We start from the raw sequence: 22,821 nt of genomic DNA, 5'->3' as shown, positions 1-22,821 counted from the left end.
AGATTTCACCAAGCCAATAACAAATATGTGCTTCCAAAATACTGCACTAGTTATTATAGAGCTAGATAGAGTTCCCTTTAGGCCTTCTCGCCCCCTCATGGACTACCCAGACAAATCAGACTTCTGTGATAAATTATTATTAAAACCAAGAATCACATATATTAGGTTATTCCAGTTCTGAAGAACCAGACATACACCTCAGGTCAAAATGTATTTCAAATCTTATTCAAAAATCCTGCTGGTAGCTAATCCTTTAGTAACTAAAAATGAAAGGTTTATTAATATATTTAAAAAAAAAAGGAAGAGCGTTATCAAGAGGTTAAAATGAATCATACACATTACAGTTGATTTCAGAGTTTGTAGTGCAGGATAATAGCAGTGCTTTAAATCTGCCAGTTTTTTTAAGTCTCTTTGGTTCATCCCAAATATTGGGGTCCTCAGTACATTGTTCAAAGCTCTTCTTTGTTAGAAAACATAGTCCAGAGATATGGAGAAGGAAAGAGGCAAGGTGATGATGCCACACTCTCTGACTTATACCCCCTTGTCCATGTGCATTGAAGGTTACCATCTCAAACATGAAGTCAGGGATCACATGTTCTGCTGAGTCACTGGGCCTCCATTGTCCATAGCATTCTGAGGTGTCCTCGGAAGGATTGCTGGAAGTGTTGATTCTCCTTAATGGCCCATGAACTTGGCTGGCTATTCTTCATGTAAATTTGTCTTGTGGTTATTACCCAGGAACACGTTTTGAGATGTAAAAACATAGCAAAGATTTATAACTTCATACACAATGATAATACAGACATATAAACAGGATAACATTTGTTCAACAGATCTCAACTTTTCCAATGATACCTTCCAAGGCATACTTTGCATAAAAATTATCAAAATTACCTCATCAGTAGTAATACTGTACACATGGTCATCCTTCTTTCTATAGAGCGTCACACTCACCCTTCATTTAATATATCTGTAAGCCTAAGCTCTGACCTAAGCCAAAAGTGTGTGAACTCTCTCAGGAGCTTTTAGCTGAAGTATGGTTTTGGGGGCTGGGAAGGCAGAACAGAGGGGAAAAACTGGGAAAGAGAGAGAGAGAGAGAGAGAGGAGCAGTTGAAAACATGGGGGCTACCCTGGAAGAAACCTGGGGGGAGGTTTTTGGGTTACGGTGCAAAGCAAAAAGACTGCTGTTGGTGCTGTGAGCAAAAGATGCTATTTCCTGCTCTTCGATTCCTTCTGCATTCAGAGACACAGGACTTGGTACATTTGTTGTAAATTAACAAAACTGCATCAAGGAAATGCCAGACTATCACCAATTTCTGCTCCCAGATGGAACACCTGCAGGGCCCCAAACTTTGACTAGCTGCTCGGGTTGAAGAGGGGCAAAAATAGATATCAAAACCTACGCTATATGCATTAACTCCAGGTTTAGTGCAACTTACCTTTTTTAAAATGGCTTTTCTTTAAATCACAGATGTCTAATCTGTTGCCCTCAGTGATGTGGGAGAGAGAGAGACTTGAGTTAAAAAGAAAATATGTATTTGATTATGCATATTGAAAATATTTCTTTTGCTTTGCCCAAATAGACTTAAGTGTTTGAATCAGCCCCATCGCAATGAGGAAGAGGCAGGAGATATTGTTTCCTACCTCATCCCTTGCAGCCCTATGGGTAGGTCTGATGTGAGCTGCTATCCTTTCTCTAATGCAGCTATTCAGCAACTCCTCCATTGGTTTTCTGCTTCATTACATAGATGGGAAGAAAGGAATCCTGGCAGCAACATTGCCTGTTTCCTAGCTGCACTATGGGAAATCAGGAACTGGCTCTGCTTAAACCTAGCAGGGGAGTAACTAGAGAGAGATGGCTCACCTTCCCCACACTGAGGGGAAAAGGAGAATTTGAAAATCAACTGCTGGTTACAGGTCTCTGATTTTCTGCTCCAGCAGAGGTTAGAGTAGCCTAGGGATTTCAGGAAAGGAAGCTGAAAGGTACTGCTGCTTGCTCTACACCTACTGGGGACTCTCCTCATGGGGTCTCTCCAGCAGAGAATTTGAATATTTTCTGATCTCTTTCCACTGCTCAGAGAATTTTCCCCCAAGTGGTCCTGGCCATTTTGATATATGTTTGTCCCTCAGCCTGAAAAAGTTGGACACCACTGCTATACCATCCTCCTAGGATATTCCCTCTTTGGTCTTAAATTTCTAGTCCAGAACTTCCCACATCAATGGGAGTTTTTGAGCTGCCACTCCCACATCAGCAGGTGGAACATTGCAACCCTACAGTTTGAGAGGTAAACCCACTAATTTACTGAGTAATTTTAAAACATTCAAGTTTCTCATGGAGTACCCTTTACACGTTTCTGTACATGATATTTATTTTAAAGTTCCTTTTAAAAAGGAGTTCTCCAGGTGCTTATTCATATACATTTCACTGATGGTGCGCTTGTACCTTGTGCCACTTGAGTTTGGATTCTTTTGGCCAGCGGTGTCAGCTGGGGGCTGTGCCTGTACCCTGAGTGTCCTCATACCTCCAGTCAAGGGGATAAAAGGTAGGCCAACCCCAGCTACTCCTTAGTTCCTTCTCATCACCCCTGGTATTGAGCTGAAACTCTGCAATGTCTGATCCTCTTTGCTCACTGTGTGCCTTAGTATATAAAGATATTCTTCTAGGATTTCAGAGAAGTGATGTACAGCACCTGATTTTTCAAGATCTTTATCACATCTTTTCTCCCCTCCCCCTTTGTGCAAGGAAGAAAAAACTCAGTTTAAAACCACATAAGCAATTCCAAAATTATCTCTATTGAAATTAGTTTATTTTATAAACACCCTGAAGTCTTCATTTAACTTTAAGAAAAACAGATATACTTAAAAATGTTTTGTGGAAAACTTGTTTATTCCTTAAATGTTTAAAAACGGAATAAGCCTCTTTTGAGATGCATATCTGCAAATATTTTGTATCCAAATTCCAGCCATCATATAACAACTTCCTAATACTGTTATTTGAATAGTGAGATAGTTTATGATCATTTGATGCTAGAATTGGCTAAGAATATAAGAAACCATTTAAATGTAGAAGATTTATATTAATTGGAGAATTAATTAGGTATCCCACAATAATTAAGCAGTTCCTTAGCACACTCAAAAAACCAAGAGTTGCTTTTCCAAAAATATTTGAGACAAGGCCTTCTTGAATGGCTATTTAAATTTAAAGGTTCTCTTTAAGAATTAAATTTTAAGACTTGAGATCTGAACGACTTATATTGACATACACGTTTAGATGTATTTGAAGAGAATTTCAGCTTCTATTAAACCCTGATGGAACTAAGCCATGTCTACACTTACCGGTAGAACAGCACTGCTGTGATCGATGCAGCGGGTGTCGATTTAGCAGGTCTGATGAAGACCCGCTAAGTAGATGGCAGAGTGCTCTCCTGTCGATTCCGGTACTCCAGCTCCCAGAGAAGAGTAAGGTACATTGGCGGGAGAGTGTCTCCCGTCATGTAGACACCATGGTAAGCCGACCTAAGCTACGTTGACTTCAGTTACGTTATTCATTTAACTGGAGTAGTGTAACTTAGGTTGACTTACCGAGGTAGTGTAGACAAGGCCAAAGAGATATCTCAGAAAATGGATTAAATAAAGGAAAATTAAAACTCTAAACTTTAGAGAGACTCTGAGAATTTCCCACCAGAAAAACAAAGGCAGTTAGAATCTTGCTAAATAGTTATTCACAAAATGCATATTAAACAGCTGAAGATGTTACCGAGACCAACCCATGAAGGTACTGAGCCAATGAAAGGGTGACTGCAGCTGAAAATTTGAATCCAGGCAAGCCCTGAAAGAGGTGAGCCTTCAGTAAAGTTATAGAAAGAAATATATAAATCTCTCTGAATTCAGCAACGCTCTGCTCCCACTTCTCAACTTCAACAGCATTCATCTCAACAGTCATCTCTTTCAAGCAAACAGCAGCAAGAAGCAGCAACTTTCCAGTAGGGCATCACTTCTGCAACATGACGACATCACAAAGGCTTCAACATGTGTTGGCTAGGATGTACTTTATAAACACTCTGCCAAAGAGATTAGATTTAAAGTTTTCTTGGGATATTTGAAATGCTACTGTAATTTAAGGTACTAACAGCTTCTGCTGTTAAACCAGAATGTTTAGACTATGTATTCCTGGAGAGGTGACACAAGCTAAAGCTTGGGTAAAGAGAAAGAAACCATAGAATTTAATTTCGATTTAACATTCTTAAATTAATTAATTTGCCCGAGTTCCTTGAATGGCTTTTTTTCAATAACTGAATTAAAATACATTCCTGGTTTTGTAAGACTAGTTAAGATCACTCGCCTTTGCACATTTATAAACTGTTGATGTTATCCATGATATAGCAAACAGCATTCACCTACCCTTAAACAAAATAACTTCCCCATTTATAAGTTGTTTTAGTTAGGTATGGTATACTAAAACAAAACTCACTACTGAAGAAACTGATATATACTGTGTGACAGAGCTCATATATACTGTGTGCCTCCGTGGGTCCTGCATTTCCTGGCAGATTTCGCTAGCTTCAGAGGCTCACTGTGACCCTGCATGTAAGCCTTCTCTCTCTAGAGACAAGGGTCATAGTCTACTGAGCCATTTTCATCATAAGCCAGCAAGGGAGGTGAGGAGAAGTTATCTTTCCTTGCACAGTCTCTGTTGTCTTCCACTCTGTGATTAATCAGGGGGCAAAGGTTGGGGGGGGGGAGCCCGGGCCCACCCTCTACTCCAGGCTCCAGCCCAGGGACCCTAATAGTATCAGCTATGGTAGCTGACCTTTTAGAAACATAACATGTAGAATTCCTGGGCTACTTCCCCCACAGCAGCCCTCACTTCCTCAAGCTCCACTTCACCCTTACCTCAGGGACTCCTTCCTTGTGCCTAATATGGTGTCAGCCTCTCCAACAGCACAACTTCCTCCCACAGCTCCTGACATGCACACCCGCCTGACTGACTTGAGAGGCTTTTAACTAGTTTGAGCCAGCTCCTGATTGGCTTCAGGTGTCCCAATCAACCTAGCCTTCTCCCTGCCTTCTGGAAAGTTCTTAATTGGCCCCAGGTGTCTTAATTGACTTGGAGAAGCTGGTACCACTTATCCTGGTACCAGGGATTTGTTTAGCCTGGAGCTAATATATCTATCTCCCACTACTTTTCTATACCCTGTTATTTTATTAGTTGTCCCCCGGAATTATTTGGGTATCTAGGTCCTGTGGATCCCCCTTTTAGGCTGGGGGGGACCCTTTAGCAGTGGACGGGCTTCGCCCGCCCACTTCCCGGATCCCAATAAGACTACTTTTCTATAGCCATCTGCCCTTGCCCCGTCACAACTGTAACTGTGGTTCTTTGAGATGTGATACAGACGTGTATTCTACTTTGGTGTGTGCGTGCCCAGCATGCCGGAGCCAGAGATTTTGCCTAGGAGTAGTTGTAAAGGGGTGGTGCTTGGTAGGGCTCATCTCCTTCGTGGACAGATATAAGGGGGCTCTGCTCAAAGGCTTTTGAAATGGATGTCAGGTTGTATCTATACCTGTTATGTATTTGCTGGTGCTCACCCCCCCCAGCAGGGGTGAGAGAGCATTCAACCAGATTGCAAGTGACATCTACTGCATTTTTGAAGAATGTCCCAGTATCTGAGGTATGCAGAGCTGCTACCTGGTCTTCAATTCATACCTTTTGGAAGCATTATGCCCTGCTCCATGCCATTAGATCCAACGCGGCACTTGACTCTGTAGTATTATTGTCAATTCTGGATTCTGTAGAAAAGGAACAGAAGGCAGTTCGTCCATGCACCACTATACAGCCTTGGTGTCTGCCACCTCATGTGTGGTCCGAATGGACACTGCTAGCTAGGAATCTCTAATCAAAGCTTGAGAGGCTCATGCACACCTGAAGGGGCACACCCATAGCAACTGACATCTTGAAGAACTGCAGTTACTGCACAGGATGAGTAACGTTTCCTTTTGCAAAAAAAGATGATGGGTCATTGTGTTTTTAACCAGAGAATTTGTCATTGGATGATTAGTTGTGTTAGACTGCTACGAATTAGCTAGCAGACCCACCTGAAAGCATCATAGCCCAGTCCACCAAGGGTTGTGAAGCTTCCATAGCTCCTTTGAGGAATGTTCCCATAGTAGAAATATGTAGGGCAGCTACCTGCTGTTTTGTACATACCTCTACACAACATTTCTCTACAGTAGACATATCACAGTCTGATGCTTTTTTGGCAGGGATGTCTTAGAACTTATTTAATTAGATTCCTAGCACGCACCTCCATCTGTTCATGTCACTGCTTGTGAATCACCACTAGTGGAATGTGTATGAACAAGAACTTAAAGGAAAAGAAACTATTGTTTACAGTAACTGTGGTTTTTTGAGATGTGTTGAGCACATAGGTTCCATGATTCACCCTCTTTCCCCTCTATTGTGGAGCTTAAGAGCACCTAAATTCTGTATTAGCAAAGAAAGTGAGAGGTGGTTGGGGTTGCCCCCCTTAAGCCCTTGATTGGAGACATGAAGATACTCAGGGCACAGGGATGCCCCCTCTCTCTCCCAGAAGAATGCAAACTCAAGAACACAGGGCACAAGCACACCATCTGTGGAATGTATATGGACAACACATCTTAAAGAACCACAGTTACTGTAAGGTAAGTCAAGTAAAAATTTCTTTTCTGTGTCCCTGCTGATGGTTATAAATGAGGTTGTTTTTTTTTACCTCAGGAGAGTGGACCAAGAGCAGCACCACCAAATGTTTTGAATCCTACATCTTCTTTCTCCTTCTTTCTCTCTGGCCACACACTTATCTGTTGCCTCTTTGTTGTCATTTCAGCTTTGCTTTTACTTTTACTTTTATTCATAGAACAGGCTTTCAAGGGCCAGTAGAATTGTGTATGTAACTCCTGTCAGCACAGTATATAGAAGTGATGTCCTCATGCTAGTGTGTGAGAGGAAGTGCAGCTGACCAACAAAACTGACTTTACGTGAAGTAAACAAACTGGATAAAGGTGTTTCCCTTTACTCTTTTTTTTATAGTAATCATTGGATGCTACTTATAATTATAGTTGATACAAAATAATCATGTGGAATGTGATTTTCTAGATGGCTGTCCCTTTAACTATAAGGGTATGGTCACACGAGCAGTAGGTTAGGGGTCATATAATTTGTAGTTACTCTAATTGGGTGCTTTTAAATTTTTTATAATTAGGGCAAAATACCTTCACAAGTGTTTTTCTGTGTCAGAAATGCTTCCCAAAGAAGATAAATGTGTATATATAGGGATACATTTTCAGAGTGGGGGTATGAAGTCATGTGCATTAATCCCATAACAGGATTTTTGCTTGTAATGTCCTGTTCATCATATCCAGTATTACAATATGCTTCTATATTCAAACTTAAATTTTAGTGTAACAAAATCTTATTTATTTTGTCTCCTTATTGGTCTACAAACTTACTATTATTAGCATATGTTTTTATTTAGGAAACCGTATACAAAATCACTATTCTAGTGTGTTTACAATTATCGTTGTAATTGCCCTGTGGAACTTTCAAAACATACTTGAGTGACCAGTTGTATCAACAATACTTTCGTTTTGACTCTTGGCTATTCCCATGTGTAACAGATGGCATTTACTGAAAAAAAACCTGAGAAACTGTGGGATATCAGAGCATTACTAATAAAACCTATCAGCATGTTAAACTTGACCTGACATTAATCAAGTTTTGAATGCTACAAATGATTCATGGATATTAATTAATCTCCTGATCCTATTAGTGAGCATCAGTATCACACTGCTGCCATTATCTACTTTCATTCTTATAGGAAACAAATCTATTGCAGTAATTGGATGTTTTTAATGTCTTATGCCAAAATGTTCTGTATGAGTAACTTGGCAAAGGGGTTATTTTTAGTCTTTTAGTATGATTGTTAATTTACTGGTAGATCAGGATGTAATCTGAGTAGCATTTTGTGTGGAATATAGTTGAAAATTTTTTTTTATTTCACCAAGACAGTTCAAGATTTTACTCTCCCCCAGTCAGTGGCCCATGATTTCGCCATAATTTGTCAGATTATTTCATCTGCTGCAACAGATCCCACTTGAGAAAAGGTGTAGTAAGTAATATTATTAAATAGTATTTTATAACTGGTTGAGTTTATGAAGCTTGTTTTTATTGTCTTGCTTAGTACTATGTTACAAATTAGAGTGCAAAATGGTATATCTAGACAAATCAGTTTTTCCAACTTTTGTCTGTTACATCCAGAATCTGTTTTATCCAGAGTGGGTGGTTACATGAAGGATTATATATTTGGACTTTGCATGAAAATCTATTGTAGAATTTACAATAACTCAGCTTTCTTCTTAGTATGGCTTTTCTATTCATTTTTCAGCCTGGGAACATGAGGCTTCTTTTAGAGTACATAATAAAATATAAATCTGTTGATGGTTTGAGTATCCTAGGCAGTTAAATCACAGTGAATTGTTATGGTGTTTCACTGAAAATAAAACACTTATCTTTCACTATTTGTTTTTCCACAAGCTGTTTTAAACTTCTTTAGAGAATTTATTATTAGGAAGTTAAATTTTTCACTTAATTTAATTGCTACAGTTACTCTAACAGTTTTCTTCTCTTTCCGTGGCCCACATTTCAGAGCATCACTGATGACCGTAAAAGCCCAGAAAATGCAATGTGACTTAAATGACATTTCTGCTCATTATATTCATGGAAAAAATATTAAATTTAGTACAAGATGTTTGTTTTTGTGAATCTAGTCTCATTATTACTTTACTTTATTTAATTGGTATTTCATTCCTGAAAGCCTCTAGGTTCCTAATAAAATGTATATTAAACAAATCTTAGTGGTAATATAGCTAAATACATTGAGAAACACCAGGGTATATTATAGAATGTAAACCGAAATCTCACTGCCTACCTGTAGAGGCACTTCAATCCAAATATACAATAAATATCACTTCCTCCTCACTCAGTGTTACACCATCACCCGTACTATGCAGCCCAAACATATGAAATAAACCTAAACTTCTCCTCAGCCTTAGAACCTAAAAGGAAACAAAGTGTCTCAAATCTGTCCTGGATGGACACTGCAGATATACTCTCCCCACATTGCAGCATGTGGGCATTTGCTGGTTTTCCATCTTACCTCCAGGGTATGATGGACCTCAGATATGCATCACTAATCCTTAAGTGGCATAAGTTAGAGCAGATGCTGGGCAGCTGTAATTTTCTCTGGGGCCGCAGCCAGCATAGACCAATCCACAAGATAAAAGATCCATCATTCACTTCCACCACTCTGTGTAACACCCTGTGGCTTCCCCCTCAACATTGTAATGCATGAGCCTTCTCTTTTTTTGTTACTCCTTTTAGTATATCCTACCTGTGACATTATTTAAATCTAGTATTCATTGCTTTGCTACACCTTTTGCCAAAATCTTTATGTAATTGATCAAGGTGATTTTACTTAGTTGCTTGAAATATCAGGTAGCCATTCACACATTTAGTTTTTTCATGGGCATGCATGTTTTCTCTCAATTTTTATAGTGGCTTTACTTGGAAGCCTAGGGTAAAATTTTCAAAAACACTTATGTCCCATTATGAAAAGTTTCTTAGTCTCAGTGACATTCAGTGAGTCTCAAGTACCTAAGTTACATTTAAAAATGGGACATAGGGCTCTAAGTCACGTAAGCATTTTTGAAAATTTGACCCCTATTCTCTCAATAATTTTAAAGAGACGTTCCCAATAAATATCAAACTTATCAATGAATCAAAGGTAAGAGATGCTTTATCTCAACAGGAGATCAATTTGAGCGTGAGTTTTTTCAGAACATGAATTAGAAATCCCTTTTCCTAGCCCCATATTTCTTTTTTAATATATTCAGTGTTTGTCCCTATTGTATAAGGTTTCCTCTGTGTTTTACAGAGCTGCCAAGTGAACTGAATCCTCAATTAGCTTTTTGGATTTCAATTCTTGTTGCCTGATCTGGTGAAGATGGCTAATGCTTTGGGAGTGGGACTTGGTATGCAATTATTGACATTCTCAAGCATTGTCCTAGGACATAGCCTCAGAAGATGTTTGTCCCCAACCAGCACCAGGTTGTCTCTTCTTCCTGACTGCTCTTTCAGGAAATAAAGTCAGAAAGCTGGAGCTCAAAACAGTGAGGGGGTGGGTGACAACAGCCCCAGGGTTTCCAATCACTTTTTATGGACCGAAGTTTGTAAAAAGTTATTGTCTGGGTGAGGTGGGGAAAGACAAATTAGTCATGTGGAAGTTGGCTTTGATGATAAAGTAACTGACCTAAAGTCAAAGCAGACATGAACCACACTTTTTTGAAGTGCTAAAGAGTTTGATTAATTTAAAATAAAATACAATTAATGCACCACTGGAGTTCTTGATGTAACCTAAAATTAGGGCTTCCTAAATAGCACCTGGGAAGTTATTTTCAAAATATTTTTGCCCTCGCCATAACAAGGAAAAAAACAATAATCTCACAAGAAGCTTATGAAATCTCCAGTCAGATTGCTAGACAAAAAGATTCATATAAGCATTCAAACTTTGTTTATCCAAATCAGATTCCAGGAGGTATGCCCACACAAGTAAGAAATCCACTGTACAGACCTGTAATTGGAGTATAACATGGAGTTCCTTTATTTAAATATCTTTCTTTGTACAGACATCAGAGGTCAAAAACCACTTTACATCTGGCTGATAAAGAATAGGATGAAAAATGTTCACGTTAATACCAAAAAATATTTTAAATTAATTCAAATGTATCTATCAGTATTATTGCATGCTGTTATAACACAGTAAATGTTAAAGGATCTATGTCTCCTGCTTTGGGTATAAAATATCAACATGGATTTTTAAACATATCAGGTGCAAGTATTTGAGAGTAAATCAATTTTATATTGAGGTTTGTCAAATAAGGGGAAGCTTGCAGGAAGGCATGGAGATGAAGAGGTGATGAAATGGGTATTGAGGCCATTGTCATTGGTAGAAAGGAAGTGTAATGGAGGAAGGCAGAGGAGACCATGTCAGCGATATAGGGCCTGGAAGGCAAAGACAACTAGTTTAATACAACAAACAAAATACCCACACTACAGATGTTTTACAGGGACATGATCAAGGTCTGTCTCTTTATTGGAGGGTGAGGGGAGGTATGGGTGAAGGGGAAAGGGGAGAGGAAGGAAGTGCAGAGACAGAGAGGATTACCAGGTTCCTTTTAATATAAGCAGTACTAAGTGCTAATAATGTGTGCATGTCTCATTGCAAACTACGATATGCTTGAGAAAATCTGGAATTGTATTGAGATGCATCATTTACAGATCTAAAGCTGTAAATATTGGCAGTCTTTTATTAGAGCGTATACCAGACCTATTATGCTTGTGTTAAAGATTATAAACATTATAGAAAATAAATGTTCTTAAAAGCTGGCTAAAAGTTAATTCACAAAGACGACATTTAAAAAAGAATACTAGTGAGGGAGCATCAAAGACTGCAAGACAGATCTTTGGTGAACAGGATCTAATGAAGAATAATTTTCCTATCTTGTAACTAAACTTAAATTTACTTAAAATAAAACAAGTTATGAATTTTTAATCTTTCAGTGTACATTACTAGATGCAGGTGTAAATACATTATTTTTACATAGTACTAATGTCCTATTTGAGTCTGGGATTGTATCTTCCTCTGTTTCTGTATAGCACCAAGCATATTGACATGTAATAATAATAGTAAAAGATGCTTGTTGTTTTAATCTGTCCTGTCAAGATGTCATCTTACATCAGAATTTTTCAAGGTGTTAATAAAAAAGACTTTTAAAAAAGTTTTAAAACATTTAGATAAAGGAGTTGTTTTGGTAATACGTTACCCATGGGGAAAGAAATTCTCAGTTTAACAGAGCTACGATAACTAAAAAGAAATATTTTTAGTGATAAAAATATTTGTGTCAATATAAAATAATATAGAGGCATCGGTTGCAGAACCATATTTCATTTTTCATTTCATTTTTTCGTTTAAAGTAGGGATTAAACCTCTTATGAAAAATACAGTGTATCCTCTCCAAACTTACAGTACTTTCTCTTTGAGCACAGAATTAATTTTTTGAGAAAATTTACAAGTAAATCCATTAGTTAAAATCAGATGCTAGATCATTTAAGAAATGTATCAGCTGTCATTATTTCTTTGTCTCAAATTATTTTTAATAATGGAATTACACTGACTCTTCAAACTTATAGCTAAAAATATAGCATGGGCTATATTTGAAGAAATTAGGTTGTAATTAAGCTAATGATTAATGACTGGTATTTAATTGTTCTGATACGTAGGTTGCAGACCTGGTCAGGTCAATAACTCAGATAACTCCTGAATATTATGTTTATATGATTTTATATAAGCTATAAGTCAACTAAATTTTCTTCTAAGATAATTTGATTGCAACATTTATATTGATTGTAGTGAGTAAGTGGTCTGAGGGAGGCTAAACATGTGTCTTATTGATAGGTTTCAGAGTAGCAGCCGTGTTAGTCTGTATTCGCAAAAAGAAAAGGAGTACTTGTGGCACCTTAGAGACTAACAAATTTATTAGAGCATAAGCTTTCGTGAGCTACAGCTCACTTCATCGGATGCATTTAGTGGAAAAAACAGAGGAGAGATTTATATACACACACACAGAGAACATGAAACAATGGGTTTATCATACACACTGTAAGGAGAGTGATCACTTAAGATAAGCCATCACCAGCAGCAGGGGGGGGGGGAGGAAGGAGGAAAACCTTTCATGGTGACAAGCAAGGTAGGCTAATTCCAGCAGTTAACAAGAATATCAGAGGAACAGTGGGGGGTGGGGTGGGAGGGAGAAATACCATGGGGAAATAGTTTTACTTTGTGTAATGACTCATCCATTCCCAGTCTCTATTCAAGCCTAAGTTAATTGTATCCAGTTTGCAAATTAATTCCAATTCAGCAGTCTCTCGTTGGAGTCTGTTTTTGAAGCTTTTTTGTTGAAGGATAGCCACTCTTAGGTCTGTGATCGAGTGACCAGAGAGATTGAAGTGTTCTCCAACTGGTTTTTGAATGTTATAATTCTTGACGTCTGATTTGTGTCCATTCATTCTTTTACGTAGAGACTGTCCAGTTTGGCCAATGTACATGGCAGTATGCCAACATTTTTATGGCTGACTTAGAACAACGCTTCCTCAGCTCTTGTCCCCTAATGCCCCTACTCTACTTGCGCTACATTGATGACATCTTCATCATCTGGACCCATGGAAAAGAAGCTCTTGAGGAATTCCACCATGATTTCAACAATTTCCATCCCACCATCAACCTCAGCCTGGACCAGTCCACACAAGAGATCCACTTCCTGGACACTACGGTGCTAATAAGCGATGGTCACATAAACACCACCCTATATCGGAAACCTACTGACCGCTATTCCTACCTACATGCCTCTAGCTTTTATCCAGAGCATACCACTCGATCCATTGTCTACAGCCAAGCGCTACGATATAACCGCATTTGCTCCAACCCCTCAGACAGAGACAAACACCTACAAGATCTCTCTCATGCATTCCTACAACTACAATACCCACCTGCTGAAGTGAAGAAACAGATTGACAGAGCCAGAAGAGTACCCAGAAGTCACCTACTACAGGACAGGCCCAACAAAGAAAACAAGAGAACGCCACTAGCCATCACCTTCAGCCCCCAACTAAAACCTCTCCAACGCATCATCAAGGATCTACAACCTATCCTGAAGGACGACCCATCACTCTCACAGATCTTGGGAGACAGGCCAGTCCTTGCTTACAGACAGCCCCCCAATCTGAAGCAAATACTCACCAGCAACCACACACCACACAACAGAACCACTAATCCAGGAACCTATCCTTGCAACAAAGCCCGTTGCCAACTCTGTCCACATATCTATTCAGGGGACACCATCATAGGGCCTAATCACATCAGCCACACTATCAGAGGCTCGTTCACCTGTGCAACTACCAATGTGATATATGCCATCATGTGCCAGCAATGCCCCTCTGCCATGTACATTGGCCAAACTGGACACTCTCTACGTAAAAGAGAGTGTCCCCTGCTGCTGGTGATGGCTTATCTTAAGTGATCACTCTCCTTACAGTGTGTATGATAAACCCATTGTTTCATGTTCTCTCTGTGTGTGTATATAAATCTCTCCTCTGTTTTTTCCACCAAATGCATCCGATGAAGTGAGCTGTAGCTCACGAAAGCTCTAATAAATTTGTTAGTCTCTAAGGTGCCACAAGTACTTCTTTTCTTTTTGTCTTATTGATAGGTTGCTTGGCTCAGGTGTCACTGCCTTCCAAAGGTTCATTGGTTGCATGCTAGTGTGGGCATCAGTGCATGAAAGGCTCCCCTTGGCACTGCCGTGGCTCCACTATGTACTGTCAGGGGAAAGCACATAAAAAGCAGATAAACTGGAAGGGAGGAGCCAGAAAAGCTCCGTTCCTCATTTCATGTAACACACTCCTCTAAATCAGTAAGACAGCTGTAAATTAAATGCAACTTGGTTGCTTTGTACTGTGCTGTTGTTCTGATCACCCCTAACCCCAGTTTAGCTGGCTGGGACACTGGCTGCTTTGAGTTGCGGTGGTTTACTGGCAGTGCTTAATTTGTAATGAAAGAGGTGCTGGAGCTCAAACAATTTTTTTACTTTCATAAATGATGCATCAAGCCCAGAGATGATGGGGTTCTGAATTGCCAATCCTAGAGGAGCCAGGGCTCAGCCCTGGCAAGCCCTGGTACAAATTAAGCATTATGTACTGGCGAATAGCTATTAAAAGTTAAGATTAAAAAGTGATTTAAAGTTGATGCTACATGTCTTCAGATAATTAGAAATATTGTTCAATAGCACTCTCTTCAGTTTTAGTAATTAGTTTTTATGAATGAAATTTAATATTTTTGTAAAAGTCAAAGAAATTCCCAGCCAACAAATTGTTAAGATGAAGTTAGGGTTGAGACTTTGTATTAGTAAATTAAGGGTCAAAATATTACAAGGATGTTGTAATTTAATATTTTATCCCCAACCAAACATTAGATACTCAGGAAATTCAGAGTTACGGCTATTTTTTTAAACTTGGGAATCTAGTCTGTCTAAGGTATTTCTAGGGTGCCCATCACAGTATCTGATAATTTCTGAAATGTTTGATTGTTTTCATTAATGTGTATTGTTTTTGATTGCATACAGTTAACATATATAATGTTCTCACAGCCTAAGGCCTCACAAACAATATGCAACTGATATAGCTAATGAAAATGTTACTTATTTGCATGAGACAAGATGTAGGCGAGGTAATAGCTTTACCTCTAATACTTTTGAACAAACGGTCCTTTCCTCCACAAGTTTTATTACGAAGAAAAAGAAAAAAAAATAGATGAGCAATTTGAACTTGTCTTTGGTATAATACCTAAGGGTTGGTACATGAAGAAATGATATGAGCTTGGGTTAAAACTGAATTAAGTTAGCCTACAGCAGTTTTGAAATTGATTGGGAAAATCACAGATCCCTATTTGTCTCTCCTAATGAAATGCAAAATGAAATTTTCCATCTGATAAACTCTTTGAGTTTAATTCATAGCAATCATTGGTATTTGTTGGAAAAAAATTGTTTTCTGATGCTCTGCATCAGAACAATAGCTAAGTAGTTAAGAGAGATTGTTACATAATGTAATTTAACACATTACTCATAAAATCTTGGTTATGGTGCTTCAGTTAGATTATTTTATAGAAAAACACAGCTTAGTAAAAATAAGTTAATAAATATTTCATACCCAGCAGATTTCTTGTAGAAATCTATAGTTTTGTAATATATTTATAAAGTGTGCAAGGAAGAGACAGGAGAGGAATTTGTCTGAGCATGGACTGGAAGTTTCAAACTCCTGTATCTCTCTCTCATATGAAATTACCTCTGAAAATCCACAAGAGTTGGGTGCCTTGCTCAGAGCTACCAAACCATTGATTAGAAACTGTGTTGATTGGAATGCTTTAGCCTTTATTCTAGGAGAATAAAGAGGATGTGTGTGTCTGTCCCTGGCTGTTGTCGTGAAACAGTTTTTTTTTTTAAATTCCAAAGAAGAAATAGGGACCCAGAAAGCTGATCGTTCACCTTTTCGCTATTCAGGAAACACTGTCCCACTGGCTGAGAGAGAGATTCATCAAAATCAGGCCGTAACATTTACATTTGCAAACTGATTAAATAATATTGCTCCAGATCACAATATTTTTAAGAGAAATCTTTTTTTAAACCGAAGTCTTCTTGTCATATGACTATGCTTGGAAGGATTTATTTTTATTGATAAATGTCGGTAAACGTCAATTTCAGTGCGCGCAGGCAAACTGATGAAAAAAATATTTCCACTGATGATTAAAATTTACAGATAGGCAAAGTAAGACTTTTTTGGCCAAATGCAGTGATTTAACCATTTGAAAATTAGTGTTGTTACAAATGGACTAGTCAAGGAATAGAAGAAAGAGGTATGATTTGTTGGTTTAAGGATATTTTCTTTGTATATTTTTACGAGTGATGTTGAAAATTTGTGTTCTAATAGTTTATAAAGGTTTCACTATTTGAATCTCATTGTCTGTCATTAAATAATTGTCTGACCCACTCCCATAATTTCCTGCAACAGTGAGTTAAAATATAAATCAATAAATAGAAAAAATGCTTAAATAAACATTGATGATATTCCTTGAGATTGTAAAAAAAATTAAAATCAAATTCCGCCAAGTCCGCACATGATTCATACATTTTAAACAGTTGTTTTCAGCAAGTCAAAAGCCAGGATTTTCATATTAGCTGGAACAATTATTTTTATTCATTAATTGCTTTTTAAATAAGAATAATAGAAAATGATTAAAATAGTAAACCATATGGAGGAAATATGTCCTCTTTTATTGATCATTGTAGAGCAGAAAACTACCTGCAGTGAGTCAAGAGCTTCACGGGTGGAAATTCATACCAGTATACTACTAAGAATAGCGTACCAGCAAAACTGGGTTGTGTGCATCTTTTATCTTTTTTGCACAAAGCATCATTGAAATGCATTGCATTTTATTTGTTCCCTGGCAGTCATCCCAGTTAAACAGGTGTGCCATTTATCATGGTGCCGATTAAATAGATTATACTGTTCAAGTTAATTAGAAATGTTAACATGTTTGGTAAATTAAACAGGAAGATAGGAGGCTGATTTCAAGAAGAATCTTGGTATTTACAATTAGAAGTTTGTACAACTAAAAACGTATATTAAAATTTTGGTAGTGAAAAAGTAATACAAGTTTACTCATAATTCAAGCAGTCTTTTTTTGTTCATGCCACTGATTTTAGAATCCTCTTAAAACATAGAAGCATGAACATAAACATGTTTAAAACATAAAAATGTTTTAGACATTTTTCAAATTTGCAATATACAAGCACTCCCAGCATAACATAAAAATCTCATGGCAAAATCCTTGTAATCCAGCCCCACTAAGACTACTTTACTTAACAGGTTTCAGAGTAGCAGCCGTGTTAGTCTGTATTCGCAAAAAGAAAAGGAGTACTTGTGGCACCTTAGAGACTAACAAATTTATTAGAGCATAAATAATAAATTTGTTAGTCTCTAAGGTGCCACAAGTACTCCTTTTCTTTTTACTTTACTTAATAAACCTTTATCTCTTATCTGTTAGTTTGTTTTCTGTAGTTTGGTTAATCAGAATAAACTGTAAGGCATTTTCTATAACGGTAATAGTAGGCAAGAAAACCAATCTGTTGCTCTTTTTGCTTCACAACTTAGCTTCCCATATTGGACGAAAAGATGAAATAACTCCCTAACTAGTCTGCTGCTTCCACAACTCACAGGACAAGTGTCCCTTATTTATAGGTCTCTACTGATTGAACGAGAGACAGAAAAACTAACAGGTATAGTAAGAAGGGGAGAAGTTATTTTTTTTGAGTTTCATCAGCAGAGACCACAAGGTTCTTAAAGGTGACCTTTGGAAGGGAGGGGGGAAAATCCATTTTTGCTTCTTGATGTGATATTAATGTTCTCACAGGTCTCTCTCTCTTATATTGGGAATATTATACTGAAAGATTCTGACAACTGTAAAATTTGAGAAATTATGACATGAAAAATGAGGGATTGTCATCAATTGTTAACAGATTTGTTCTTGGTTTTTGATCCCCTATTTAAATTCAGTGCCTAATGAACACTTGAGAGAGAGCATATCTTTGTTGAAGATTCAACATCCTTGCCCCTTCAGTTAAGGTGGAGATTTCACAATACACATTCATGAAATCCCCATGATATCATTCAGCAAAACCAAGGAAGTTCAGATTTGACATTTTGAAAGTTAAGCGCCAAGCAGGGATTCCGGGGGTCTTTATGCTTCATATAAAGTGAGGAGTGGGCATCAAGGCAAAGGAAAGTTTTAAGGATGGATTTGAAGAACAATGAGGTCACATTGTGGATGCTTACAGGGACCTCCTCCCATGCATAAGGGATGGCATGATAGAAGATGTAAAGGTACTAGTTTTTAAATTTGGTATTGGGTGATGAAGTCTAGAGTCATTTACAGAGCAGAGGCAGGAGTAGATATCTTGATAACACATAAGTAGGGTGGGGATAGGCCATGAAGGGCCTTCAAAGTTGAGGACAAGTTGTTTGATATGGTGGAGAAGCGGGGAGACAGTTGACAGATGCAAAGAGAGGGAAGATGTGGTTGAAGTGATGAGTTAGGAAATTATCTCTGTAGCAGCATTTTGAATGGGTATAAATGGGACCAGGTGGGATTTGAAAAGGACAGAGAGGAGGATGTTGCAGTAATTGAGACTTGAGAAGATGAAGACCTGGGTGACAGTTTTAACTATATAGATAGAGAGGAAAGACCAGATCTTGGTATGGCCTGGATATGGTGATCTAGAAAAAGAGCTGAAAAACTAAGGGCCAGGTTATGGGCCTGACTGATGTGGGGATAGTGATGTCCATGGTGACTGAGAGATGGAGGAAAGATCAAGAGCTCTGTTCTGCATATGTGGTGTTGAAGCTGATGGCTGGACCTCCATGAGGAGATGTCAGAAAGACAAGCCTATTTTATCTTTGCACATAAGAAAAGCTTCTCTTAAGAGAGAGCCACTATAAGCACTCTTATCATGTGGGGTTAGTCAGTAGGGTTTAATGCAGGAGTATGGAGATCATAGTATACTGAGAGGTGTAATTAATTATATACACAGCGGTGTCAAATGCAAAAAGTAAAGGGATACTTGAAATCTAATCAGTTTTTAGAAAATGAGTAGTTTTCAGGACTACATGTGCTCCTGTAGCCCCTGCCAATTTCTGTGGTCAGCAAATCAATGATGGTCCCAAGGCAGATCCTCCAACAGTTCTGTCCAGAAAGGGATTGACATTTGAACATGTGAATAGGGTGCAGTATATGTACCTGACTGAGGTACATGCAAAGTGCATCTTTAGATGCCTCAAAAGTTGAGGAGAGTCTAAGTTCAAGTCTACAAGAGTTTCTACTTGATCAAATTGGACAGCCAAGGACCTAAGGGAGCTAATCCAATGGGACTGGTAATTTTAGAGAAGTGGTGCTTTTTCAAACTATTTGATTATAAGAAAGCATTAAACACGTTCTTAATATGATAAAATTTGGGTTTTCTGGTTTTGCTGGGTTTTTTTTAAACTCAGTTGTAATACTTTCTTATCCTAACCTTTTTTTTTTAATTTAATTTATACCAAGATCAGGTCCAGGGCAGACAGCAACATGAAAAACAATCTCGATTAAAGATTTCATGAATAACCTGAAAGAGTTAGCAGTGCAGAAAAATACTTTACCAAGAGTTTTTTTAACACAATCTCCAATGTGTTACATTGGTCAGCTAGAGCAAAGATTAGCAGTGACTCGTTACATTTTACTTTGAAATGCAGGAACAATTATTTTTAATTTTGAACAAATATCTAGTAAATATTCCAGATTTTTAATATGTTGTTTTTTCCCTAAGTACTGGGATTTTAATGTGCCAGTCAAGCTCTGAAAGATTAAAAAAAACCTCAATCATTTTAATAGATGCTGGTCATGACTTTCAGTTGCAAATTTCAGACACTCAAACTATACGATTATCTGAGTATGTGCTAGGACTTCAGATTCTAAATGTAGATCCTACAGTACTGAAAATTAACAACTCAATGGATCATTTTCAACTCAGCATCCAGTATTATACTGAAAATTAAGTTCTTTATCACATCTGAGAACTCTTTTAAAATGTTTTTAATAACATTATTTCTAAAAACTGAATAATGAAAGCAATAATGAATGATGCTTTTCATATTTTGTTCTTTATAGAAGGAACATAGATGTTTCAATTACCATATTTGTGTTTAAAATAAAATGTGTATGTCTGGCAAAAAAAAAAAAAAAAAAAAGGTAAGTTATCACATGCAGTTATCCCATGCAATCAGCCACAAGTTGAAATAATTTTTTTTCTCAGGTGAGACACTAGCATTCTGATTATTTATGGTGTGTTGAGCTACACTGCTGTGTAGCATTATATCTACCGTTAGACACAAATCTTTGGTACCTTTTCATGCTTTTAAAATTAATTCCTTACTGAAGGCTGGATTCTGATATACTTATTCACCTTAAGTAGTAGCTTAGTTACTGAGTAGTCCCTGTCATTTAAATGGGATCATTCCAAGAGAGGCACTACTGGGCCAAAATTTTCAAAATTTCCTAAAGCTAGTTATATTTTTCTGTTTTATATATCTGTTTTTGCTATTTTATTTGATCTTGAGGTAATTGACTGATCTGTTAATTTATTTTTCACACATTGCCAAGTGAGCCCACAGCTTTAGATGAGTGTAGAGAAGTCAAGATTATAATTAATAAATATTATTTAGGAACCTATATAACTGGCCTGATTTTCACAATTTCTGGTTACTCACAGCTTCCATGAAGTCATTTGTTCCCAGAGACTTCATATTTAGGTACACATTAAGATATGTGGTCACTTGACATAAATACTGACCTCTTTTTTTGGCTTGGTAAATATTTCTCTCAGGTAGATGAATCTAGATGTTCACCTTAACAAAAGTCAAACTCTGCTTGATATGTAACAGCACATTAATTCAGATTGTGACTTTAATTAGTGCAATAGTTTTTACTGGGATATGGAAGTTAAGAATTCTGCTTTACAAAAGCTTTGTATATAATCACTAGAAGTTTTGTTTTATTTTCAAATATAATGTAATCTTAAAAAAAGTAGTATTCCATATGTTTAAAATAGCAACTGTTATTAATTGCATTTTTGTAGAAGCCTATCTTGTCCCATACTTGAACAGCTTTTGTGTTACCAGTAATTTTCTGAAGTATATAGAATCATCATGTTTTCCAAACATCCTTTTTCTAACCCTAATGTTTTTCTCAAACTGGTATAATATCTTGAGGCATCCGTGCTACTTTTGTTGGAGTATTATTTGTAAATATGCTAATTTAATTCCACCAGGTCTGTTTTTTCTGTGTATTTTTCATGTTGCCCAGATTCTGAACCCAAGCTTTAAGTGGTAATCTAGTTATTTAAAAAAGTGGTTACTGAAGTACTATGGAACTTGTATCAATGTGGAATCTTGCAAATGAAACACTTTCCTCTATGTTGGAAATATTATTTTTGTTTTGTTTTTGTTTTGCAGCTTCTTGAAGGAAGTTTTGCCAGAGAAGTCAGTCATGAAGTAGATGGACTGATTTTTCAGCCTACAGGCGTAAGTTGCAATGGAACTTAATTTTATTATCTTAATACATTTAAAATATGGGATTGAAAACTTCCAGTTACATTCCTTCACTTGTGCTAATGAAATTTTTTTCACCATCTGCTACTAATGAACATTTTTCACCATCAAGAAGTCTTTGCTTTGGTGGAATTACTGTTGATCACTGCTTAATTTATTAGGGCTTGCCATGGCTGAACCCCAGCATCTCTAGGATTGGCAGTTCATAGCCCCGGCACCTCCGGGTTTACTGTGTCATTTATGAAAGTAAAAAAATTGCTTGAGCCCTGGCACCTCTTTCATTACAAATTATTCACTGCTGTAGATACATTGTTATTTCTGTTTCTCTTGGTTCTTAATAAAATTGCCATTACAGAACTTATTGGAGTCTGTATGCTATGTTCTGTGTGTCTTTGGAACCATTAACAGGAATTTAGTCAGAGGAGGAGGTTGCTATGTGCCATTCATGTGTGAGTTTGGTACAATGACCAAAATAATAAATAGGTAAGCAGTTCCCCCTCATTCAGTTCCTGTTTTTATGGAGCCTGTGGATTGTTGAAGCATTGATCTGTGACCAAGCACTGGAACCACAGAGATAATAGACAGATTAAGTACAAGTTGGTATTCAGTGACTTTACACAGCTGCCACTATTTGTCACTTGTGCAAACTAGGCCATAAAGTATGAGCTCTTTCTGTAGAAAAAAGCATGAGATCTTTCTGTATCAGTTACTTAGGAACAAAGGCTGAGTACTCAATGTAGTTGGTTTCCTCTGGGAAATTTTAAGTGTTGCTATGTTAAAATTTGGTAAAATTGTACAATGCACACCATTTTAAGTGAAAATTGACTTTAAATAATTTGCATAATATTATACATGTGTGAATCCTCTCTAAGAACTGAGAGTAAAGATTGGGGTGCATCAAAAAGCTTCCTGAGAGAAATACAGATGGATCTGTCAGTTAACTGTCCTTAACAATGAGCAAAACAATACAAATGGCTAGTGC

At 37.4% G+C, this 22,821-nt stretch overlaps 1 protein-coding gene across 4 annotated transcripts in view; it reads left to right on the top strand.

The window, feature by feature from the left end:
* The window catches only part of RNGTT (RNA guanylyltransferase and 5'-phosphatase), a 443,949-nt gene that overhangs the window by 233,557 nt on the left and 187,571 nt on the right, over window positions 1-22,821 (top strand). For 3 of the 4 annotated variants that reach the window (XM_038396507.2, XM_043510641.1, XM_038396508.2), the window contains one exon: window positions 21,744-21,812. The exons of the other annotated variant lie outside the window; for it this stretch is intronic. In XM_038396507.2, coding sequence (XP_038252435.1) covers window positions 21,744-21,812 — 69 coding nt within the window. The remainder of the gene's footprint in view (window positions 1-21,743; window positions 21,813-22,821) is intronic. 4 annotated transcript variants of the gene reach the window in all.

This window comes from Dermochelys coriacea, chromosome 3 (genome assembly GCF_009764565.3).
Source record: "Dermochelys coriacea isolate rDerCor1 chromosome 3, rDerCor1.pri.v4, whole genome shotgun sequence".
Lineage (NCBI taxonomy): Eukaryota > Metazoa > Chordata > Testudines > Dermochelyidae > Dermochelys > Dermochelys coriacea.
This window is presented reverse-complemented; position numbering and strand designations above follow the sequence as displayed.